The 26,123-nt window shown below is 40.3% G+C and overlaps 3 protein-coding genes across 6 annotated transcripts in view; 1 reads left to right on the top strand and 2 right to left on the bottom strand.

Annotated features, from left to right (window-relative positions):
• mul3 (mitochondrial E3 ubiquitin protein ligase 3) lies at positions 1-3,684 on the top strand (the record flags this gene model as incomplete). Of its 3 annotated transcripts, none has more annotated exons than XM_079614389.1 (5): positions 1-247; positions 970-1,093; positions 1,514-1,601; positions 1,678-1,798; positions 2,972-3,684. In XM_079614389.1, the coding sequence occupies exons 2-5, from the start codon at positions 977-979 to the stop codon at positions 3,453-3,455; spliced, it is 810 nt and encodes a 269-aa protein (XP_079470515.1). In that variant the 5' UTR covers positions 1-247; positions 970-976. The 3 variants fall into 3 exon arrangements, with proteins under 3 accessions (XP_079470515.1, XP_079470517.1, XP_079470516.1); XM_079614391.1 differs by having other exon boundaries at positions 42-247; positions 975-1,093; positions 2,972-3,455; XM_079614390.1 differs by having other exon boundaries at positions 246-387; positions 2,972-3,455.
• A 3-nt stretch (positions 3,685-3,687) lies between these two features.
• eif2b5 (eukaryotic translation initiation factor 2B, subunit 5 epsilon) lies at positions 3,688-12,024 on the bottom strand. The gene is made up of 16 exons (XM_079614388.1): positions 11,572-12,024; positions 10,556-10,680; positions 10,282-10,467; positions 10,017-10,194; positions 8,314-8,394; positions 8,157-8,234; positions 7,767-8,079; positions 7,527-7,672; positions 6,605-6,752; positions 6,191-6,292; positions 5,988-6,095; positions 5,821-5,911; positions 5,531-5,654; positions 4,599-4,724; positions 4,396-4,506; positions 3,688-3,942 (listed from the first exon to the last, which is right to left on the bottom strand). Exons 1-16 carry the CDS (start codon positions 11,710-11,712, stop codon positions 3,883-3,885), a joined length of 2,118 nt encoding a protein of 705 aa, XP_079470514.1. The 5' UTR covers positions 11,713-12,024; the 3' UTR covers positions 3,688-3,882.
• Positions 12,025-16,949: 4,925 nt separating this feature from the next.
• The window catches only part of rock1 (Rho-associated, coiled-coil containing protein kinase 1), a 77,582-nt gene continuing 68,408 nt past the window's right edge, over positions 16,950-26,123 (bottom strand). The window contains exons 28-33 of one of the 2 annotated variants that reach the window (XM_079612079.1): positions 25,657-25,727; positions 25,463-25,551; positions 25,304-25,382; positions 24,912-25,173; positions 22,713-22,920; positions 16,950-18,354 (exon numbers count right to left, since the gene is read on the bottom strand). In XM_079612079.1, the coding sequence (XP_079468205.1) occupies positions 18,351-18,354; positions 22,713-22,920; positions 24,912-25,173; positions 25,304-25,382; positions 25,463-25,551; positions 25,657-25,727 (713 nt within the window). In that variant the 3' untranslated portion in view covers positions 16,950-18,350. Of the gene's footprint in view, positions 18,355-21,145; positions 21,344-22,712; positions 22,921-24,911; positions 25,174-25,303; positions 25,383-25,462; positions 25,552-25,656; positions 25,728-26,123 lie in introns of those variants that run through there. The other variant, XM_079612078.1, reaches the window with a different exon arrangement.

Here is a 26,123-nt window from a genome sequence, read left to right as displayed (position 1 = left end):
GAACGGTGAATGAACAGAAGCTCTTCCGGTCTGTGGCTGCTGGACTGAAGCTGCTGCAGAAATCACGCGTGTAGATGTCATAGCTTACAGTGGTAGATGTAGGACAGAGGGAAGGAAAGGGAAACTCGCTTCCGATTGGGATTTGTGTTTTAGTGGGAGTGTCTTGTCTTTCACAGCCCTCCTGTGGACACACACATTCACAAGTGCACCTCAGATGACAACGCATTGGGTGTTTAATAAACTTCAGGTGAGGAGAACTCTAATGGAGAAAACCATTCAACTAACATATTCTCCAGATCGCAGTAAATATAATACACCATATATGTAGTATATCTAGTGTTCATAGTATAAGTTTGAACAATTGCAGCCGTTGTTTCCTGATTCATCGTAAGCGACTCAGACATATTTTAGTGATGTTAGCTCGTATGTTGTTTTACTTATTATTTCGCGTTTGTTAATGTATCGTTTCAGTGAGACGTCACGACATTAAATCACTAGATTTTGTTGTGGTTGCGAAATGCGAACAAGGTGTTAGATCTGTTCACAAACATCAGGTGATGTGAACCGAAAACAAAACTAGATTCTAGTGAAAACAACTGAACTGGTCGGACAGAATGTGGATTTATTTCCGTGTTTGATCTACAGCTTTAAATAACTCTTAAATAAAACCACGAAAACACATTCAAAAAGAGACGGCCACATTGATTGTGCAGAAAAGTACGAAAATTAACCATATTTCTAATAAAAGTGTAGAAAGCACGTTTTATTGGTGGATTATCATTTTTATAACCAATTTCAATACAAATACCATGGTTAAACTATGGCTAGTATAGCAAAACCATGGCTAATTTGCGATTACCATAGTTTAACTACAACCATTTGGTTTCATGTAGTAAAACCATAGTGGAATGATTACCATGTTTACGTTTTACAACTAAACTTTTGTTAAACTTGTCTGTCTTTCTCCAGAGCAGAAATGAGTGATCCTCTCCTTAACCCGCTGACCGTCATCTGTGCAGGATCCTGCTTTGCCTTCTCTGGACTGTTTTATAAACTGTACAACGAAAAAAGACAAGAAATACAGAAGCTGAAGGTAATGATTTCCTCATCACTGCTAGCTAAGTAACAGAATTATTAAACACTGTAGTAGTGTAGCCTAGATCCCAAAAGCTCTGATTCAAGTCAAGAATATTTGTATAGCGCTTTTCACAATACAGATTGTATCAAAGCAGCTTCACAGTATTAAATTAAAATAATAATAAACGTCCATGTTTGGTAATGCTAATCAATAGTATTATTGATTGATTCATTAAATTAAACACCCCCTTTATATTCATAAAGTATCATCATCATTGTGTCTTTGTTGAAGATGCATATCCTCAGTTACTCTTTATATGAAAGTTTACTGCAAGTCACTTTGGCTGAAAGTGGAACAGAAGGAGTCAGCTAAATTGTAATAATTTTTATAAAAGCTTGCACATCCAAACATTGGCCCGTTTCCTCCACTTTGCAGGAGATCCCAAACTTTCAAGCCGACCATCACCTGCTCAGGATTCTGAACGCATCGTCCAACAAGAGACTTAATTATGTTGCTGTAGAAGGTAGATCAAATACTGAACAACACCTCATACTCTGAAAAGTCTTAGTTTATGCATCTTTCTTTTGCCTCCATTGCAGGATTGGTGCAGGCCATCGGAGAGCCCATTTCCAGCAGGAACGTGCCACAGTGTTATGGTGTCGTTCAAAAGATAACCGTGCAGGAGCACTGGAAATACTGGAACTCTGTTCTCAAGTCATGGTAAATGCTTCTCTGACAATCATTTAGCTTGTTTGAAGGATTAGTTCACTTCAGAATGAAAGTTTCCTGATAATATACTCAATCCCACGTCATCAAGATGTGCTTGTCTTTCTTTCTTCAGTCGAAAAGAAATGAAGGTTTTTGAGGAAAACATTCCAGGATCTTTCTCCATATAGTGACTTCAATGGGGTCCAATGGGTTGAAGGTCCAAAGGCTCTACACGATCCCAGCCGAGGAATAAGAGAGTCTTATCTAGCCAAACCATCGGCCGTTTTCTAAAAAATAAACATTCATATACTTTTTAACCACAAGCTGCGATGCGCCACACATTACGTAATCACATCGAAAGGTCAAGACCTGGTGTTTACAAAGCAAACGCCATTTACTAAATAAATAAATAAATGGTAAAAAAAAAACGATGGACAATTTTCAAGTTGGAGGAGAAAATGGGATTGAGTTTTTCGCCCAACTCTACATTTTCCGCCTACTTCAGGTTACCGCGTGACCTTTCCAACGTGATTACGTAATGTGTGACGTCGTGGACGTGCAAGACGAGCATTTGTGGTTAAAGTATATAGATGTAAATTTTTTAGAAAATGGCAGATGGTTTGGCTAGATAAAACTCTTATTCCTCGGCTGGGATCGTGTCGAGACTTTGAAGCTGCACTGAAACTCACATTTGGACCTTCAACCCGTTGGACTCCATTGAAGTCACTATATGGAGAAAAATGTTTTCCTCAAAAACCTTAATTTCTTTTTGACTGAAGAAAGAAAGTCATGAACATCCTGGATGAAGTGGGGGTGAGTAAAATATCAGGAAATTTGAATTCTAAAGTGAACTAATCCTTTAAGCAATTGGATATGAGAAGCCAAGCTGTATTGCGAGTTGAACCAAGGCTATAAGGCACGTTATAAAGTGACTTCTCAATAAAAAGAAGATATAGTCGCTGGCATATACACAAGAAATTTTCTTATTCGTCATTCGGTGTCTCTGAATGGTCAAAACGCCTCTTAAAACGCTTGCTACGGATGTGAAAAACGCAGAAAATCGAACCCGATCCGAAAATCTTTTATGACGGACGAAAGTTTCGGAGGCAGTGTGCAAACGTGATTGACATTACGTGATACTCCGTGTGGCTGAAACACAGTCTTGCTTCATTATCTTCCGCACAGGGTCTCCAAAAAAGTGAACAAGCAGCAGACCACCAACACGGTGCCCTTCAGCCTGATCCAGCCCGGGTCCTACACCAGCGAGGTCTCGGTGCGCGTGGACTCGCCCCTGGAGGCGTCCGGTGATTACCTGGAGCAGGTGCACAAGCGCCTCAGGACGGCCAAAGAGGGGCTGGTGGACATCGTCCTGCAAGAGCTGAGCGGGGAGAAGCCCGTGGCCCAAGAGGAGCGCGAGGAGCTGCTGCGTGTGGGGACGGTCCTCACGGGATTCGGGGAGCTCGTGCTGGAGCAGGACAAGGTCATGAGGTTACAGACGCCCAGAGACGGACGCAGCTTTGTCCTGATCCCCGGAGATCACAGGAGCTTCATGCAGAGACACGAGAACAGCGCAGGCATGTGGAAAGGGCTGACGGCTCTGTTTGGAATAACGGGCTCTACATTATTAGCGGGGTTTATCCATAGCAGTCTCAAGGATAAAAAGAACTAGCGCACTGTGTTATGCAGCAAAATCATGCACATTATAATTACGCAACAAAATCATGCTACAGTCTTTGATTTTATTTCAGAGTTTTGCTAGTGAAGATATTTTTCAAGCCTAGTACACTACAATTGATTCAAACTATCCTCAAATCAGCGTTTCTCCTTTTATATGAATCTAATATTTCAGAAACCTTGTGTTTGACTGCGTCACCAATATTAAAAGCTATTCACAACTCACGGGTGATCATGTGGACTTTAATCACTACAATTCTGTTGTGGACAATGAGTTTGTTCTTAAAAATACCTTCTGAAGAAGGAGGAAATGCATGAGTGTAAATTTTCACTTTTGGCAGCAAAACAAGTCATCACACGGAGAAGATACCATGAGGTGGAGGTTCGTAAAGTGTGTGAGTCGCACTCGAGATGGTTCACGTTCATTCATCTTCCTCTGAAGACTCCTCGGCCTCCTCTAGCCACTGAATGAACTTCAAGAGCTGTGGAGAGACGAGACATGAGCAAAGTTAACACACTCCAGTCGGTCACCAGAAACACATGCTGAACACATTCCCCATGCTCGGTGCTTTCATTCACACAGCATTGATAGTTTCATAAAGAGATAACACTATCTCATTAGTTAAATACCTCAGTTAACATGAACTAAGAATGAACAATACTTCTTCAGCATTTAATTGCTCAGTTAGTTAATACATTAGCTAATGAACCTTAAGGTGTTACCCATAAAGACAACGATGCGCCATCTAATGAAGAACTTGTCAAGAAGCTCCACACATGGGATTAATCCCATCCCAGTAAAATGACTACGGCCCGATACTGGGATTGCATTTTGCGGTGTTCTGGTTTGCGGCAATTTGACAGCAGTTTTCACAACTCAATGTACAGTAGCTATCCGTTTGATTCTGCAGCAGATAAAGCTCGGAGAATCGCACCCCTTGATTCTGGCGGAGCTGCTGGCTCCTCTCTGCGGAGACGCCCTGAGTGAACCAGCGCATGATGACGTCCTCCTCCAAGATCTCCAGCTGGTACATGCTCATCAGCACCTGCAGGACAGACAGACACACACACACACACTATCAGCCAGCAGCAGACAGAAGCTGTGTAGTGTTCGGCTGCAGGGAGAGGGGCGGCTCACCTTGACCATAACTGCCCAGTGAGTGTCACATTCAAGGAAAACCTCCTCCATGGACGTCAGACAGTCCATTTGGTCTTGAGCTCTCTTCACGTAGTTCTTGAAGACTGGTGCCCACTTCTTTAACAACTGTGAGGAAAAAACACTGTTTTCAGTATATCCTGCTATAGTCAGACACTATATTATTACACACATTATATTATTTAACATTGAAAAAAAATCATTATTAAAATATCAAGGGCAGTAACGTAACAATGTATATGGCCACAAATTAACAATTTGTCCCAACAAAGTAAGACAAATTCTTAACCCATGGCCATGATTTAACAAAAATAATTCTTCATTTGAAGGTTATAACTTTACGAAAACGAGAACGAATTCCTAATTCGAGGCCATGATTTGACAAAAAAGGAGAAAAAATTCCTAATTCGTGGCCAAGATTTAACGACAACGAGAACAAATGAATTCGAGTCTATGATTTAACAAAATCGAGAATGAATTCTTAATTCAGGCCACACTTTAATGGAACATTTACGACTTAACCTAAACAAATTCCTAATTCGAATCGAGGCCACGATTTGACAAACACAAGAACAAATTCTTAAATTTAACAAAAAACGAGAAGGAATTCTTAATGCGTGGCCAAGATTTAACGAAAACTAATTCTTAATTCATGGACACAATATACATTTCTGTCTGCAGAGGGGCTGCGTGAATGGCTGATCATTTGCATAACTAAAGCGTGTGTCAAGCATAAACACAAAAGTTTATTTAATAGATTAAAAACAGCTTTGAAATGATGCAAACAGGCAATTGAATATCTGTTCTAAAACATCATCTTCCATTAAAATGTTATTGGTCACAAGGATTTAAACTGATGGTTAAAGGAAAACAACTAAAAAGCAGTCCTGTACATGTCAAACAGGCGTACTCACAGGGAGCAGGTGTGCTGAATACTGCGCTGTGCTGATATGTGCCCCCTGCTGCTGGAAAGGAAACTCGAGCACGACTCTCATCAAGATCTGCATCACTTCCTTCAGAGTGATGTTGTAGGCATACCTGAGAAGCGACAGTGACATGTACTATTGCAGAGCATCTCCTCTCGTGTGCCACAGAGAAACATCAGCATTTGGAGGATTTGCAACACGGGATCAGTCATTGATCTCTTCATGTGTGTGTGAACAAAGTGTCAATAAATAACTGGATCTTCGGGACTTTAACTTACTTGAGTGAGTTAATCTCAAGAACCAGATTGTCACAGCCGATGTTCTCATCCAAGCCTCTCTGTAGCGTTCCCTGAACCTCGTTCTGAAACACTGAGGGGAACGAAAGGCTAATGTAAAACTGGGACAAAACATGCATGCAACGGTATTTCACGTTTACAAGTCTCACCTGTGACATCATCCAATTCAGGCGACGCAGTGTGGCTTCCCAGGTCATGTGACCCCTCACTGACCTCACTTTCGCTGTCACTCTCTGGGTCGGGATTCAACACTAGGCCTGGAAACACGACATCACCATCAATGCTTGCATAATTCCCTTATTTAAATGAAAGTTCAGCCAAAATTTGAAATGGTCCTCATTCAGACTCTCACCCCAAATGCCGTCCGCAAGCTCCTCCTCCTCGGTGTCATCGAGACCGCTGGTCTTCCATCTGTATCCTTGACCCTCCGAACCCACCTCTGCTGGGTTAAACACTGACCAAACACACTTTGCTCATGTCAATCATGCACTGAACATGTCTATGAATGTTTTAGTGGCAATAACGTTCCTTGTCAATATAGAATGACATCTTTATTTTCATGCGTCTTTGTTACGGTGTAATTCCTCAAGAACTGAGGAATACATGTAACAATTCAAATAAAATCACATCAGATTCTCTAAATGACGCTCCTCGCAGTGACCTCCAGCGTTTAACATCACTGTCAATGTGAACGACAGTCACGGTTATTAGCGTTTCACAGAACTTGTCTACTGTGTCCACATAAGGAAGTAAAAAGAGCACGGACCTTTCTGTTTGGTTTTGTCTTTATTGTAGCCGACATCATGGTCATCACTCAAGAACTCATCATCATCATCTTCCTCATCCTCTTCGTCTGGATGGTGCATGGACACAACTGTGCCTTCTGGAAGAGTAATATCTGGACCCACCACAACCTGCATATCAACATTTGATTCGAAAACAAGACAAAAGCGGATTCATGTTATACACACAACATGAAGAATATTCAGCCTCTGTAAAATGAACTAATGATCAAGTCAGGTGTAGGGACCAAATACTCATTTAAAAATGTGACGACCTTTATCTTCAATAAATATATTAAGTGTATACACTGGCCGGCCAAAAAAGTCGCTGTTTGGATTTAAATATGCAAATGCTTAAGAGTGTATGATTGACTGTATCATTATTGCAGTGATTATTGTGTTTATAGCGTGTTATGTGTGTGGCAACAGTTCTTCTGACCCGAACTGATGGAGTGTGTAGCTTTCGTTTCTTAAACAACCATGTGTGAAGACACATCATGGCCATATCCCAGGAGGACACTGCCCAGACTCATCAGACTCAAACACTGAGAATGAAGAATCAGTTTCACACGTGATCGGCTCCTCTGAGTCCAGATCTGAAACTCACTGACAGTGTTTGGGAAGTGCTGGAGGAGACTTTACTGAGTGCTGGACTCTTGCATTGACAACACATGATCTGGACCAAATATTGATGCAGCTCTTGATGGAAACAACATTTATGTTCTTCCTACATGGTTGTTTAAGAAACACACTCCATCAGTTAGGGTTAGAAGAACTGTAGACATAACATAATAATCACTGGAATAATGATCCAATCATACACTCTTATCCATTTGCATATTCAAATCCAAACAGCGACTTTTTTATATGACATTTATATAATGCAACAAATGAGTGGTTTCCTACGTTGTAGGCGAGCACACACTGCTCGTTCATAACGACTCCGTGTTTGACCTGCACACAGTCACAGATAACTGACTGCTTGACCTTCACATCGTTGGCTATGTGCACTTTATTCCATATGTACGCTCGTTCCAGAGTCACGTTGTCTCCTAAGTAGACAAAACAGCAGTTAGCCGGGTGTCAATCAAATCGATTTTCACATTGTCACATGTTATTTTTAAATGGCAACTCTAAAGACAGTACCGATGACACAGTTTGCCCCAATCACAGTGTTTGATATGGTGCAGTTTGCGCCAATCACTGTATTTCGGCCAATGAGCACGTTTTCCTCCATCTGGCTGCCGTGACCCAGACTGACCCCGGGCTCACGGTACACGTTATGCCGAGAGTGTGTACAGCTCTGGCCTTCTTGGTCTACGAAGTTGGCCTCAGGTGTGATGGGATAGATCCAGCGTCGGATCATGTCGGAAGAGACCGTGTCGTACATGAGGAGGTTGGACACACGAGCCCCATATCCATCTTTAGTGACATGCATGTGGATCTGGTTTCCCAGGATCTATGGGAAAAGAAACCCTTGATAAGATCACATAGGAATTCATACATAAGCAAGTCATTAGATTGTGTTTCACACACCTCTTCATTGACTAGAAGCCCACGGACAAAGTCGTTTTTGGTCTGGTAGTCAAAGTTGTCTGTGAAAAGCTCCGCAACCTACGTGACACAATATTCATCAAGCAGTGTTTATGAGTTAAACACACAAACAGAGCTGTAAACACAGAGCCACACTCACCTGTGGAGAACAGATGCTGATGTGACAATCCAAAAGATCAAACCTAATTTCAAATTCATCACTTGCACTATGGAAAATATTCTGCGTGAAAAAAAGAAAGAACAACTTTCACAACAAAGAACAAGAGTGAACATGCATCAATGTGACATATATCCGAATCATGTTAACAAACACGTGTGCATTACTTCGATGAGCTCATTCTCTCTGCCTTAACTTAATGCATTATTAGCTAACTGTGTGATTTGTGTATGTACAGTCCCGTCTGATAGCAGATAACTCTAAATGTTAATGTAGACATGCTTTCTCTGTGAAGCTGCTTTGAAACAATATGTACTGTGAAAAGTGAACAACTATAAATCACGGCAATGATTTTTATTTGCTTTGTCGAGCTGACTGAGAATGCATTCATACATTATAGTATTATTTGTTGGACTTTCACTGAGAATGAGTATCACAGAGTAAAACAGGAGTAGTGCTACTATTTCTCTGTGACTTGTAGCTAGTAAGCAACCAAAACACCCTAATGCTAATGACGTTTTATTCTATACTACCTTGTGTCGTAGCCTAAGATAGTAGCCTACATACATGTGGTACCAAAGTTTATTAGATCCATGTCATACAGTGTGATGTGTAATGATCTTATAGGATTGCCGATATCACACAGTCTGTAGCAACGCCCTAGAAACCAACCACAGCACTCTAGCAAAAGAGTAACAACGCCTTGGCAAACACACACAGCTCCCCTCGTGTCGGCGAGTTCTGCACAGGAACGCCACACACACATTTTATTCATGAAATGTATTTTGATATTATTTGTGGGTGAAATACAAGCGGGAAATGTTCATCACAGACTTCAGGGGCCTCACTTATAACCGGTGCGTCGCACACGACAGGCCCTGAGAGGCGAACGCCACTCCCGTCCCATGAGATGTGATTTATAAAAACAAACTTAACGGGAAAATTTGCGCAAACTCATGCGTACGAACATTTTGGAGACGGAGCAGTTTATTGACACCGATGGTGAGCTGAGGGACTACATGAAATCATTACTGAGAAGTTACAACAATTTTCTATTTTCTAATAGATAGAAACAGTGGATGCGACGCTTCTGAACACTTGTCCTGTGGCGTGCGGTGTTTAAATGTTTGATGAACTACAGCGAGGATTGCTTAGCGCATGACAATAGCAGAACTCATGGTCTGAGAACATATTTTCCCACAAATAATGATCAACAATGCACAATAAGCCCAATCTGTTTCCATTAGAGAATATAAATCAATTAAAAATATTGTCTGGGCAGTGGAAAAGATTGAGAAAAACTTTCTCTGAAATGTATTTTACACTATTTGATTTATTTATTCAAAAACAAGGCAAGGATAGGCTACTAAATGGTTTTAAGAAAGTAATTTGATGCAAATCCGTATCTCATATTTGCCTAATGTCTTGTACCGTTAAACATGGTATCACGTGGATGAAAAATGCATATGCAAATGATATGCAGATGAGGATACGCATAGTAAGCTCCATATATTCCGCTGACTGGGATTTATAAAGGGAATTTTGCGCAGGTTCTGGCGTACGCACGGTTTTATAAGTCTGAATATGTTTGGGCGTACGCCATTTACGGCTTCCTTGAGGATGCTACAGTTTTACAAACGAGACCCCCGGAGTTAGACCCGCAGCACTGCGTGAAAGCCTCTCACCATAGGGAACTGAAGTCTCTTTAGCGCATGGGCTCTCTGGTAATGGAGAATACGCTTGCTCTTGCTGTCCATGGCCACTATAATGTCGTCGTCCTCAGAGCGAGTCTTGTGGCCCGGCGAGGACTCTTTGAAGATCATGGTCATCACTGAGACGTTCTTGTCCATTTTGCGCCGCTGTCTTTAAAAAGAAAACACACAAAAAACAGGTTTAATGGTATATAAATGCGAAACGATGGGCTGCTTCCTGTGGAGAGAAAACACTCACCTGTGTTCCTGTAAAGCCTGGGAAACATCAATGTTGGACACCACGTCCCCATAAACCAGCAGAAAGTCAGAGCGGACCAGAGATTTGGCGTCCACGTCCCTTAAAACATCTCCGAGAGAACGGTACAGATCAGAGGTGATGATGTGGACCATATTGGGAGATGTAGGGCGACACCATTTCGACTTTCTGTAAAACAAGACAGCAAATACAGACACTGAGACCTCAGGATCACAGTCGTTCTCCAATACCAACACACAATGCCACGGTGTCTCACTGTAAGTGTTCCTTGATTTTGCTGGACATCCAACAACAGAAGACAAACGTCTCTTGCACTCCCGTGGATGTCAGGAACTCCAGTGTGTAGTCGATCATGGAGACGTTAGCCAGAGGCAGAAGGGCCTGATGGGAGACGCAGTGCAAAGTTGATACCATGGTACATTATCAGGTGCTAATAGCGTGGTACTTTTATACATTCGATGTTACTAAATCATTACCATATTCACAATCTGAATTAAGAACAAATAACACACTGTTGATTTTATTATCTTTTTTTATATTGACATGACAACAACCGCATTCTTTTGTACTCTATAAAAACTTGATTTCACAAAGAAAATCACATTTAAAATGTGCTACTCCCCAAAGCAATCTATTAAAACATTCAGTATTTTTAAGGCAAATATTTGGATCTGAAGCCAGTAGATATTAATTTTATGACGACATTGAGATTTATTTAATCATTATAATTTATCTTTCGATAGAATGCATGCAGATATCAATGTTTATGGACTTGTTATGAACAATAACAACGACTTTCTTAATAACATCCTCATTCTGGTCAAATTTTATATACACGAATCAAAGTAGCTTTCTTGAAAATGAAACCTAGGTTTATTTCTAATACGTGATGAAAAAATAAAAACTTCTCAGGAGTATTTCAACATGATCAACAACAACAAAACAACACTGACCTGTTCTAATGCTAAGACGTATCTAGTTGTTTCCATGTTAATTATTTTTATACATGACAAGTTGTTTAATAAAAAGCAAAACAAATCAAATTTAAAGTAAATATTGCATGCTTAACACACACTATTATCAGAGCCCTTTCTATTATCGTAGTGCATGTCCACAAAGACTGTTATCAATATGGCAACATGTTTTTTTGAACCAATTAGCTATTTCTTGTAGAATGTTGTACAGTATTGTAGTGATGAGTTAGCAGGACAGAACTGGAGACACACACACACACACGTGCTCGCTCGCGCTGATGTTGACGGCTTCACTCACCCGCGGCTGGTCTTTGCTGATGGGGAAGAACCTGCGGTTGAAGCTGTCGGCTATGAGAACCGCTTGTAATGGCTGCTCCTCTTCATCCTTATCCGGCACTGCCTTTCTGGGCCGACTCTGTTTCCCTGCTTTGCCTGCCATGTTTGTGTCAACTGGGTCTGCAGAGTGAGTGTGTGTGAGTCAAGGAAACGCAATACAACGGCAACCGGCAACAAGCTCGAGTTTAGTGACCCGGAAGTTGTCTCTAGTCTAGTAACGTAAAGTCGGTATAATGTTTCTAATATTAATTAGCTTCAGTTTTAATCTTTAACTGCGTAACATCAGTATGTCATAGTTACAGTTAGTCAGTGTCATTACTCAGTTTTAAATTATTATCCAGGTTGCGGCTGAAGAGCAACGTAAACGGCATGTCACGTGACACAAGTTATTTTTCTCAGACGGTTCCGAATGACTGGACCAATCACAAGCCAAGATTTTTCTATTTAAATAAATTGATACTTTCATTTCGCAACGTTGCATTTAATTGATTTTTTAAACGGTAACAGCTATATGAACTAAAAATGAACTATACAGCATTTATTAATCTTTGTTAATGTTATTCAACATTTACTAATACTTTATTAAAATCTTGTTAACATTACTTAATTCATCGTAAACTAACATGAACAAACAATGAATAGGCCTAGCTGTATTTTTTATTAACTAATGTTAACAAAGATGAGCAATACAGTAACACATGTATTGCTCATGGTTCATGTTAGTTTATACATTTAGCTAATGAACCTTATTGTAAAGTGTTTTCAAATAAACAGAGTTTTATTGTGAAAGACATATTATTTGTGATTTTCAGTATTATAGCCTTGGTGGTGTATGGGACAAAAGTTCTGTCCGCCGTGTCGCCCCGAAGGTTAAAGGGTAACTAGTTCACCCAAAAATGAAGATCCGGTCATTAATTACTCACCCTCATGTCGTCCCAAACCCGACACACTCTCGTTCATCTTCGGGACACAAGGAGATGTTTTTGTTGAAATCTGGAGAACTCTATCTATTCTACCAATTATATACCGCAATAATCATGTTATATTTTGTGCTATGACGATTAAATTCACAAATGTTTCTAATTATTTCACAATGCCAAACTATCTAAACATGTTACAATTTAAAAGTAAATATAAATTTCCTTAAGAGGGGCATCTTCCTCAATATTTTTATTTCTGATATATAGTGTATATTATTATTATTAGCCTATGTCAGTGAGGAAGGTTACGGTATATCATGAAGATGAACTAAATCGCAGGTATTTATTGAAGAATGAAGCGAGTACATTGACAACAAATAGTAGCACTATAACTGATAAATGGTCTATTCACAGAAGATAACAGACACCGAGTAACCAATGAGGAGATAACAACGGGAAACAAAACAGTTTTCCTGCAATCGAAGGAGTCAAAAAAAAACAGGAAAATTGTTGAAGAAAGAGGCAAGCAATCTGTTGAGAATATCAGTGTCTTACATCAGCAGTTCAGTGTCCGTGATTCATTTACCAAAACAAAAGATAGCATGTATGCCTTCATCTCCCAAAACATTTTGTCTCTTAAACTTCCTAATGAACTCAGATAAGCTCAGTGCCGACTCGTTTTCAGCCAGTCCTTTTTTCGCGAACTGTGTGATTGAAGGAATGAAGGATACACGTGATGCATCCTTCAAAGTGAGCTGAACGAAGCACTCAAAAGGAAGGCTGCCTTCCAAAGGTCCTTCAGATTGAGACGGCCCTATAGACGGGGCTTGATGACATTGCAGATCCAGATACTCTGGGAAGTGGCCGAGACCAGAGGGACGAGGGATGAAGGACCAGGACATGGAGCCGGGGAACACCGGCGGAAGAGGGGAATGGGTGACCTGTGGAGTGCCATGTTGTGCCGAATCCTGACCCTATAGGTGTGTTTAGGATTAGGTGCGGGGCGGGATTAGGCAATCAGGCAGCGGCTTCAGCGTGGGTGGGTTTAATAATTAGGCAGGGAATCGAAATGAAGCACAACGGGAGACCTCTCCGTGGAGGAGACGAGGGAGCCAGGTGCCCGTGATGTGTCCACGACTATTGATAATATATAACTGACCCTCATCCTTCCCTCGCACTTTCTAACACATCTTTCCCTCGCGGGTCAAAATGACCCGAAGCCCTAAAATGATTCTTAATTTTTTTTTCTTCAGAAAGATTTTTTTTTTTCAATTAGATATTTTTCCTATTTTGACCTATTTTTTTACCTTTAAATTACTAGATTTGATCAATAAATAAGTAAATAAAGTCAGCACATTCTTACATTATTTCATCTTAAATTCAAAATAACGTACTATTTCATGCATTACCCTTTTAATTCAGCTCAACATAACTTACATTGGGTGTCCGACCTCTTGTGGAAAATAAATAATATAACATGATATTTCATGACTCTTGCCACTAGATGGCCTTATAGCGTTATATGGAGCAAATGCAGGCATGAAAACAGGTCAGGGGTAAAAAAGGTGAGAAGGATGCGGCATATATCCCATATATATAAAAAAAAAAAAATGAAACAACAACAACAAAAAAAACAACTTGTAATCTGCATTGGCATTGTAGTAGGCTACCAGTGTTTCTCACAGGATTTTTGGATCACTGTGATGAGTGGTCCTCTGCCACTCTAGGGGGGTTCGGGGGCATGGTCCCCCGTAAGAAAATTTTGTGCTTTTTAATGTGAAATTCATCAATCTGGTGCAAATTAAACAAAGAAAATTTCAAAACTCTTTTAGTTACAGTGTCTGTCTACATTACTACTACAATAATAGTTATAATATTAATCCCATGATAGTAATAGCCATATAGCCTATTGTAAAACAAATGCACTGAAAAATAAAGGAAACTTTCATAATTAGTTTTGTAGCCTACTAATTTCTATACTTGAAAGAGTATATTTCTATACTTCACATTAAAGATGTGATTGGGCTAGCCCAGTGTCAATCAAGAAAAGAACCAATGGGCCGCTGATCTACGTATTTCATCGGGTCTCAGAGAAAAAAAACTATTTACTACTACTATTTATCCCAAAAATGCCCCAAACCAGTCGTCTGTATGATAATCTGAAACAAGCACTGGTGAGCCGTTGTCCTGCTTCACTTCACAGATGCTGAGTGAAAGGAGAATTATAGAATGAAAGGATATTCATTTATATGACACTTTATTAATCAGGAGAACAGCTTGTTCAGCGCGTCATACGTCGTCCTTTCAGTTTCGGTTTTCAATCGATCAAGTTTTTTCACGTTCTCTCGATAAACCACCCCTTTCAATCCGATCGAAATAATTTGTAATAGAGCTGACACTTTGAGTTTTTAACGGGTTATGTTAAAGCCCTACTTGTTATGTTTTTATAAAATATCTATAGTGAATGCATTATCATATCACCGTATTATTTACCGCCATGCAACTGCGAGCCACAAATTAAAGCTTGGCGAGCCGCATGAGGCTCGCGAGCCGCGCAATGAATACTTGTTCCTGCTCGCTCAGCGCTCACGGCGCCCGCGCCCACTCGCGATATTATCTCGCCCACTTCTATGTCAAAATAAAAAATAATGACATTGGCAACATCGCTGTCTGTATCTGACAGGACAGTTAACATTGTAAGCTAACTTACCTCAGGCTTGCTTTCCGACGTGCGGTTCTTTGTTCGGCAGTGTGTCCAGTTCTCAGACTCGCGGTGTAAAAGACTTTGAAAACATTTCTGCCCTAACGTTACTCTGACTCGTATTGGCTGTCATGTTTCGGCATTCGGAATGATGATTGTTTTTTAAAGCTTATAGTTTTGTAAAGTTTATGGTAACTTTATAGGGGATAAATGCTGGCCTCGACCTCGAACACACCCCCCCCCCCCCCCCCCCTAAAATATTTTCTCATCGGATCTGCACAAATCACGTAGGTGACCCTTTTAGGTTTTAAAACGGCGAATTTCGCCGAAAGGTGAGGAGTTTTCATGCCTGCAAATGAACTGTTCCGCTGGGTCCTAAAATCATTTTCTCTTCAGTATGCATTCACAAACACATGTAGACATTATAAAATAATGTTTTAGCATTTTTAGTTAGAATTTTAAGCATGTTTAGGTTTTTCTATGTGTACTGAAGCATTCCTCGCAATCCATTCATTCCTATGGGGGTCAATTTGACCCGTGAGGGAAGGATTTGTTCCTTTTTTACATTTCAACCACAAAACTCCTCGAATCCATTCAATTTTATGTGTGTGTATTCATGGTTCAAGTGCAAGAAAAGTCCTGGGGTCTTGGCCCCCTTTGATAAACACTCAATTTTTCAAAATGACCCAAGGGAAGGATGAGGGTAAAACATGCAATTGAAGGACAAATAAATAACAGGTTTGATATACTGTTGTAAAATTATTATCATTAGTTTTGCAAGGTGCAAAAATTGGAATAGAAAGCATAATTGTATAAGCAGCGTGATTTACTTGGCCACTGCATGCACTTGCATTAGGACCTTGAGTCGGGACCTTGGTTCTGCTGGACAAGACAAGTATGTCGGACTGCGGTCCACAAAGCTATGAATCTGACTTATGAAAATCATTTTTGGGTTAATATTGCGCACATGTCCTTGTGTTGAGCTCAATTATTTATTTATTTTTACCATTGTTCAGCAATATTCATGCATGCTATCACTTAAAAAAAAATAAAAAGCATTTTGAATTTAAAGTCAAGCTACATCCACCAAACACTGAAGAGTTTTGATGTTTGATGACATTTGGTGCGTCCTCAAGGTTATCCTAGAGTCAGTCTTCCAAGTTTTGTTCACATTTTATTGCCGCTATTTTTTATTCCTTTTTACCGTCCTTATCCCAATGTACTGTGTTTTTAAATCTGCACTAAAAGGTTGGCTTTTACAACATACTTGGCTTTAAAGTTCATTCTGATTCTGGTTCATTAGCATAAAAACATGACTTACTTTAAGCAAATGCAAAAATTAAGTAATAGAAATGAGACCTCAAAAAAAAAAAGTGCAAGATGACTTGTTTCAGGAGGAAAAATCATTTTGGGTAACACTTTACTTGAAGCCTTTATGCATAATGCATTATTATAGGTTTTCATAATGCAATATATAAAACCAAAGATAAAATGCATTATTTGTAGATTCCTTCCTTATCGCACGCACACACTCTCTTAAAAAGTATATCCCAAATGTCATGATCATTAGCCATTCACATTTGAAATGCATTGCGTCTGACACCATCTCTGCATTATAAACTGTAGTGTTTTAGGCCAGCGTGAGTTGTGAAGACACCACCTGACAAAACATCTGACATGATTGGGCCGTAGATAAGAACGGGTCAGACACACTCAGGCGATAGATAAAGATATGTTTATTGACACATATCCATCAGTGCGGCCTCCAATGCAATTTAACATGCAATACATCCACATCAAAACAGATCATCGTTCCAGTGCTTATCTTACTGAACACATTTGTAAAAACCATGTTGGATTATTGAGGAGGTATTCATCATCTTGATTCATGAGTATGTACACTGACGGAAACCGTTTTGACGGGGAGCTGGGGATGTTCACGGTCTTTTTTATTGATATTATAAAAGAAAAGAAAAGCAGGACTCGTTGTCTTCATCACGGTTCTACACGCAGAACTTGAGCTTTGGTTGACAACATTGAAGACATGCAAAAGATGCTCCGCTCTGTCTCAAACCCTTTCGGTTCTGCTAAAAATCACACCGTAATAGATATGTTCACTTTCAAAGTATGATGATAGTAAAGATTTGTTTGGAGAGGAGCGCACACAGATATGGCAGTACAATTGTTATCCAAAAGGCACTAGGTGAGCCGAACGCTACAGATGTTTAGTTCTACAAATAAATTACAATTCAAACAGTGCAGTTACATTTGTTAACTTAATGTTTTCCTTTTTGAAACTTTTATCTATGAATCAAATGTAAGGCAACACATTACAAAAAAAGAAAAAGATAAACAAAAGAATATTACAGAAACAATGTACCCAATGAACACACACACAGACACAATTTCTTTTCAATGGTTTCTGTGACATTTTATGTCTCCTGATGCCATTTTGATGGTATCCTATGGCTTGGAGCCTCCAAAAACAATAATAATGATAATGACAATTATGATAATATTATGCATAGACTGTAATGATCTTCCATGCTCCATAAAAAAACTCAACATCTCCCCTCAGAAACTCGCAGTACCCAATACTTTTGCAACCAAACCCAGTTCATTTTGAGCATAGAATAAGGCAACCAGAGTCCATCAGAAGGCGGCATCAAAGTGGAAATGGTTTGCAAACAAGAAGACTGTCCCAGAGACCCTTTTACGGTTAGTTCCCCAAATTTCCCCATGGTGCCAAGCTATAGTCCCAATCCCAGAGGTTTCAGAGTCCAGACAGAAAGACGTGGCCATGAGAACAGCCTATAGTTTCCTTCCCAAGCTGTGAAAAGATGTCAAAGCTTTCCTCTGGATATATGGTGCGGAATAAATGGGATCTGAGGAAAACCCGTGTAATGGGGAGAAACCGATGATGATCCATGATGCCTTGCGGAAGGTAAATCCTGAATTTCAGCACCAATTACTGTCTGGTTTTTTTCAGTTGTGAAATGCAACTTTAAAAAGGTTAATTACATGTTTGTTACAGATTTTTTGTATACTTTTTTTTTTTTTTTTTTTTTTCTTAGAGAGGAAAAGTACAAAAATCCCAATTTAATCCAGAGGTTCAGATGGTTAGCTGGAAGAAAGAAGAAAAGAAGATGTCCAGTGTTTGAAAGAAAGTTTACATGTAGGATCACTCTTCCTGAAATTCCATGTTAAACAGAACATAGTCATCATCATCATCATCATCATCATATGATTCACACACATCTCTCAACGTGGGTGAATCGCGCAAGAAACCACAACATTTGACTGCAGAAAACAGAACAGTAGAAGTTAGATTTTACATGAAGGAAATAAAGCCTGAAGATATTTGTGTGCATGATGACATTGTTTTTTATAATAAGGACATTTATCCTTAAAATGACTATAAATCATCTGGATATTGAAATCTCAATGGTAATTCTTATTGTTTATTTTAAATGGCAGTAATAAGCTAACTGTCATCACACTACAGCAGGTAGTGGTGTAGGAGTACGACAATATTCTGCAATGTTTGTCGTCTTTTACTGGATAGTAGTGGACCTATTCTAATACATTTGAATAAATCAGCTCGACTTTTCTAGAAAAGTTTATAGCTATACAAATGAACACCCATCAGTCATCTACATAGACTGAAACTGCTAAAACAAGATGTTCTCGAGAATATTCGGTCCATGTACGGCCGAATCGATACAGAAGCAGCTTTAGTGAGACTCAAATGTCAATTATGCGACAATACATAAAACATCCTCAAAATAAGCTTCATTTTCTTCAAGCAAAAAATAATCGTTCTGAACGCTGTTGAAACAGATTCTTAAACACCTCTGATTGGCCATTGTGTTCATGTGGTCAACAAATATGTTTCTGATTGGCCATTGTGTTCATGAGATCAAGATATAGGTTTCTGATTGGCCATTGTGTTCATGAGCTCAAGATATAGGTTTCTGATTGGCCATTGTGTTCATGAGCTCAACATATATGTTTCTGATTGGCCATTGTGTTCATGAGCTCAAGATATAGGTTTCTGATTGGCCATTGTGTTCATGAGCTCAACAAATATGTTTCTGATTGGCCATTGTGTTCATGAGCTCAACGTATAGGTTTCTGATTGGCCATTGTGTTCATGTGGTCAACAAATATGTTTCTGATTGGCCACTGTGTTCATGTGGTCAACAAATATGTTTCTGATTGGCCATTGTGTTCATGTGGTCAACATATATGTTTCTGATTGGCCATTGTGTTCATGTGGTCAACAAATATGTTTCTGATTGGCCATTGTGTTCATGTGGTCAACATATATGTTTCTGATTGGCCATTGTGTTCATGTGGTCAACAAATATGTTTCTGATTGGCCATTGTGTTCATGAGCTCAACATATAGGTTTCTGATTGGCCATTGTGTTCATGTGGTCAACAAATATGTTTCTGATTGGCCATTGTGTTCATGTGGTCAACATATGTGTCTCTGATTGTCCATTGTGTTCACGGTCTCAACATATATGTTTCTAATTGGCCATTGTGTTCACGGGCTCAAAATATGTGTCTCTGATTGCCCATTATGTTCACGCGCTCAACATACACTATATATAGTTTTGGGACGTCTGCCTTTACATCCACATGAACTTTAATGACATCCCATTCTTAATCCGTAGGGTTTAATATGGAGTTGGTCCACCCTTTGCAGCTACAGCAGCTTCAACTCTTCTGGGAAGGCTTTCCACAAGGTTTAGGAGTGTGTTTATGGGGATTTTTGAGCATTCTTCTAGAAACGCATTTGTGAGGTCAGGCTCTGATGTTGACCGAGAAGGCCTGGCTCGCAGTCTCCGCTCTTATTCATCCCAAAGCTGTTCTATCGGGTTGAGGTCCGGACTCTGTGCAGGCCAGTCAAGTTCCTCACACCAAACTCGCTCACCCATGTCTTTATGGACCTTGCTTTGTGCACTGGTGCTAGTGTTCATTTTGTCAGCTATTTTCATTTAGTCTTAATCCTGTGTCAAATGTACTTTTTAGCTTTTATCATATTTATCATTCAGTAAAGTTTTAGTCGACTAAAAGCCTGGGCATCAATGAAAACGTAGTCATATTTTTGTCATGCTGCATATGGTTAAATTGATAATAGGCTAATGATTATTTTGGGGGTCATGAAATGAGAAATCGAAATTCCCTTGATCTTTTAGTATATAAGAGTTCATAAAAGTACTATAAAAACATCCTGTAAGTTTCAGAACTCAAAACGTTCTTGTTAGCCAATCCATTTGAGCACATGAACACAATGGCCAATCAGACACATAAACGTTGAGCACGTGATCGCAATGGCCAATCAGAGGCGTTTAAGAATCCGTTCAACAGCGCTCAAAACGCTAGAGGGAAATGCTGGTATCGTCAAATTTTTACAAATATCAGTACCAACTTGGTACCCAAGTCGGTACTTTTGACAAGACCAGTGGGGTTACGTTTAGTGACAGGGTTATGGGTGTGTTTGGACCGTCTAGCTCAGGGGTGTTCAAACTCGGTCCACTGTCCTGCAGAGTTTAGCTCTAGCTTGCCTCAAGTTTCTAGTGTGCCTAGTGAGACCTTGATTGGTTGTTTCAGGAGTGTTTGATTGGGGTTGGAGCTGAACTCTGCAGGACAGTGGCCCGCAGGAGCAGGACTGGACACCCCTGGTCTAGTTGCACCCATTACGCCCAGCGAGGGGAGCTGGACGTCAATCTCCACCCATTGTCTCCTGCAGTGGAAACCAGATACAAATTGCAGAACATAGGGGGGAAATTTCAAGTTTTAAAGCCAAGACCGTAGAGAGCCTCTGTCCAGATAAAGGAAATTCCCTTTTAATTGGTCAAGTTTGTAACAGAAAGAAGTTGCCATTCTAGTAAACAAAAACCCAGAGTAAACAGAAAAGGACAGGCCTCCAAAGGGCAACTGACCACAGTTAACCTTGACCTTTAAAACTGTGAATGAAGGCACTGAACAAACACAGGAGCAGTGGACTACACCATTAGACACGTAAGGTGTGGAGAAGCTGTATGATGTTGTCAGCATGTACTGGATGTTGTGTCTGCCGCTTGGAGAATGGACTGCGCCCTGCTACAAGACAACAGCAAATAAACAGCCCGTCACGAGACTACCCTGCCTCTGCAGCCAGGAGCTTATGGCCTTCATTAGCAATAACTACAGCTCTTTATATCTCAATCTTACAAAAACATGTCCCAGTCACATTTCACCCCAAATGTAGTATTTAAAAACAATGTAATAAGGAATTATGTTAGCATGAAGTTTATTTTTTGAACGAAGACATTATTTTCATGAAAATCAAGCACTTCCCTCAACCATTTCTAAATACCATACTGTATCTCAAGGCAAGTAATTTATATAATGCTTTATACAATACGGATTACTTTAGTAGTAACCACATAAACGTTTAAAGTACCGTAATCATTTCAGCTTCGTGTGTGTGTGTGTGTGTGTTTGAAACAACGTAACTGATGAGTTTAAGCTACAGAATAAGTCAAAGTTTTGTCATTTTCTTTTTTTATCTAGCCGTTTTATTTTATTTACCATTATTTCCTACAATGAAGAACAAAAATCGAATTTAAATCAACAAAGTCAGTACTGCAAATACTATGAAATAAATACATTTTAAATACATATTTTTTAACGCTACAACGCTTCGGTATAATTGTCAATACCAAAATTTCATTTGTCTTTACCAATACGATTGAACACTCCTAACCGTTTAACTACTTGAGATATTTATTTATACAAATTTAATTAAAGCAAAGATACACGTCAATCAACAGAGTTGTTTAAAGATCAGTATTTTTCTTTTTCTTCTTCACTTTGAGAGGGCTGGGGCAAACGGGCAGGACAGAACCGCCCTCAAACACTATAGACTAACACAAGACGCCTCACTCGTATTGTTTTGAATGGGGAAAAGTGCAATGCTCAATATGGCGGAATAAGTCCCGCCTTCTACATAAGAGCCAATCGGCGATTTATAAAGTCACCGCGTCACGCCCGCTGCCGTTAGAAGCTCCGGTTCCTATAGAAACAGTCAGATGCGCTGATTCGAGCGTTTAGAAGCAAAATTTATGAGACAGTTTTTACTAATGTTATTGATACGTCGAGAGGCGTTTCAAAATGGTCGCCGAGTGAAAGGACTCGTCTTAAAGGGACTTTGATAGGACATAGGAATGATCGCGGCAGAAAGATTATTGCATCATGTTTTTTATTTCATCACTACATTACAGTATTGAGAAATGGGGAACATAAAAAGTAGTTTCTTTTTATTGTCCTGAAGACATTTTATTATTTCTTTTGGAGTGAAATATGACTTGCAATGAAACCCAGAGAGAATGCTTTCTGGTTAAAACTATACTGCACTGAAAATCCTATTCTCTGCTCCAAATGCATAATGTGCTTTAAGATTGGTGTGACACTGTATGGTTGTAGTTACCTTGGCTTTCCGGGCATGTTTTTGGGGTTCTTGCGGAAGGACTGGTTTACTACGGAGCGAGTGGACATTGCGCGTGGAGACGCCCTTGAGAAGGTGGAAGGAGGGGTCTTGGGAATCTTCTTGCCGAGATGACCAATCCACTTCTTCTGCTCATCTTGGGACAAGGCCAGAAGCAGCATGTCTCGAGCTGATGTCACATCATAATTAACTGAGGAACAAGAACAAAATGAGTGTTGCTGTGAGATGCCTTGTCATTAGCCATTTTCACACATACAGTCTTTGCTGTAGATTAAATGTAACTTTCTGATTAGAGGGCCTGTTACCTACATTTTTTTAAATCAGCATTTACAGGTAAAGTTCACTGTCAATCAATCATGGTGGAACAAAGAAAAGCAACAGAAGGCGCAAACAACATCCCCCGCCTCGCCAAGCTCTGCCACCGTTCGACCAAAGATATCGGTCACGTCATGAAAATCGTAGAGGCCGACAACCAGGTCTTGAGAAACTCTGATTTACTTTGCCGGCATTTGAAACGAATTACCACTGCCGCTACCATCAAGCCCACCTTTGGACCCGCTTCACTGATTTCAACTATGGAGGTGAAGTCGTCCAGTGAGATGTAGAATGGGAGGCGGACTGGCCACGGCGCCATGCCAGCTGAGATCTGGAAGATGCTTGGAGAGTGTGAAGCAGCAGTTTTGAGGAACTCATTCGAGGCATAGCTGAGAACAAGCCCCCCACACCTGAACAAACAGCACAACTGTGCCAATCAGGAAAGGCAAGGGCAACTACCACCCAAATTCGGTTGCTCAAAAGGCATTTCAGCGGGTACGGGACCAACACCTCCAAAACATCACTGCCATCACATCCGATCAGTGTGGCTTCATCAAAGGATGTGGCACCATGACGGACCCTATTCTTGCTGACAGAGAAGCACCAGGAGAAGAACGGTACACATGGCATTCCTGGACCTGGAAAAGGCATTTGATTGAGTTTCACGCAACCTTATCTGGCGAGGACTGCAATCTCATGACATCCCTGAGGTGTATGGTCTAATTTCTTTACTGTAATGTCAAAGCATGGTTTGATGCCCAGTTGGGATTTCACCACCTTTCAACATCACTGTGTGTGTTCACCAAGGCTCAGCCCTCTCGCCCCTTCTGTTCATCCTTTGCATAGACACAGTGACCGCAGACTTACGATCACCGCACCCCTGGACACTCTTGTACCCAAAGCACTGCTTGTGCAGGAGACCTGCTCAGTGCTTCAACATCCAACGGCTTTGTGAAAGCAGAATGCGGCTACACGTTCAAAAGATTGAGTACCTGGAGTTTGGCCCCCTCAAACCAATCAACATTGATGGACAGGATTTGAAGAAGATCATCTAGTTTAAATACCTTGGATCCTTGGTCATATCAGATGACGACGCCATGCTCGATGCCCGGGGAAGAATCGATGTGGAGGCAGGTCAAAACCTATAATACCGTAGTGTATTCAGAGGCCCTTTATGGGGCAGAGTGCTGGGCCACAACAAAGCAGCACGAGCAACCAAGGATATGAATGTGCTCCAGGGGACACTTGGCCTGACCCGTCTCAAAGGATTGGAATCACCTCGATCATGGAGAATATGCGGGAAGCATTGTAAACGGCTATATAATGAGCGGTAACAAGAGCTCTGTGGCAAGAACAGCCCTCTGTTTCAACCCAGGAGGCCACTGACAGCATGGAAGACCAAAGAAACGGTGGATGGACAGTGTTCCGGTATATATGTGGGCCGTGTACCTTGCCCAGAGGATGCTAAGGACCGGGCCAAATGGAGAAGATAAAGCTGAATAGCAAAAACCTTGTAAAACTATGGGATAAACAGTAGCAAAGAGAGATGCATCATAAAAGTAATTTACACTGTGTGAGGAAAAATAGTCAGTTTGTTGCTATATATAAAATCAAGATCAGTATGTGCTGGAAATAATTCTCAATCATTTTTATCTTATAAATCAAAGAAACAAGTAAGAGATTAACTCAATATCAAAATAGTTGTTAGTTCATGTTTGCATGTTGTAATCAATACTTGGGACCTTTACGACAAGAAGGAATTAAAGTAAAATAAATATGTATGTACATTTCAGTCAAACCTTATAAATGTAAAATATTAATAATAAAAGAGTGAACACACAGGGGCATTTTCTGCTTGTGGCTCACCTTTGCAAGGGGCGATAACGTCCTCCTTCCTGTCCAGATGGTCCTTGTGGCACTTGACGTGGCAGCGGCGGCACTCCAGGGCTGGCGGGGGCTTGAACACGTGCCACAGGGGTTTGGAGCAAGCCTCGCAGTTCGAAGGGAAATGGTAGAGGGTGGGGATGAACTCGTGGCCTTTGTGGGGCAAGCAGTTGGCCTTATCACCCTGAGGAACGCTCTCCATGTCCGCCTCCTTCCTACACTCACCCTCATTAGCATAAAGTATCTGAAGAACAAACACAGATTTTTCACATTGTACATTTAAGTAAAAGTTAGAGGGTCATAAAATTTTTTCGAGACATTAACTATTTTTAAATAAAATTGCAGTGCAAAAAAGAAAAAAGAAAAAAACTGACCTGGAATATTCGTGGGATTTCATCCGTCTCAGCTCGATAAACGTCGCCTTGTGTGACAGGACGCACATGGAAAAGTTTGCTATTTGGCAGAAAAGAGTAATCATTCAATTTTACATACAAGAATGAATCAAGTTAACACGTATTGATCAGAATACTTACTCGATATCTAGTACCATAGAGGGGTTGGACTGCTCTTTGTCTTGCTCATCATTGTAAAAGAGGATCTTTTTACTGCTCACCACAACATACTGAGGGGAACAAAATCAAACGTTGAAAAGCGGGGAAAAGAGCAGGTCGTGCGCGTCTCAATGCATGGACAATAATAGTCGAACACAATTCTTCACAAGTCTTACCTGCTTTTTCCAGCCATATCTTTTTATATTAACCCTATTAGGTATTGCGAGCCAGCCTTCGAGCCTTGATTCTGAAAACAAATAAATTCCATTACATCCCAGTCAGAATTCGAACAAGCAATAGAAATAAACATGCGGTAAATCAACTGGGAACACAAACCAAGGTTGTGACACAATCTACAAAAACCCATTGGCTTTTACTAACATGCGTAAACCAGGTACACTTTAAAACAACTGCCCACATCACAGGGTTGTAGCTGTAAAATCCCATGCTGTTTAGTTAAGTGAAACTAACATGGATATTTATTTGATCGATCAAGGATTAGTGAGATGGTGAAAATGAGATGTCCCAAACCTAAACAGATCCTGATGTTATTGTGAATGTGAGAAAACAATGGCTGAATAGGTTAGACTGGTTAACCAATCAATTTTGATTATAAAAGCTCACATGGACCACGGCCTTAGAG

This window comes from Phoxinus phoxinus (assembly GCF_949152265.1).
Source record: "Phoxinus phoxinus genome assembly, chromosome: 5".
In the NCBI taxonomy this organism is placed as follows: Eukaryota; Metazoa; Chordata; class Actinopteri; order Cypriniformes; family Leuciscidae; genus Phoxinus; species Phoxinus phoxinus.
The sequence above is the reverse complement of the archived record's forward strand: the minus strand, read 5'-3'. Positions and strand labels throughout refer to the sequence as shown.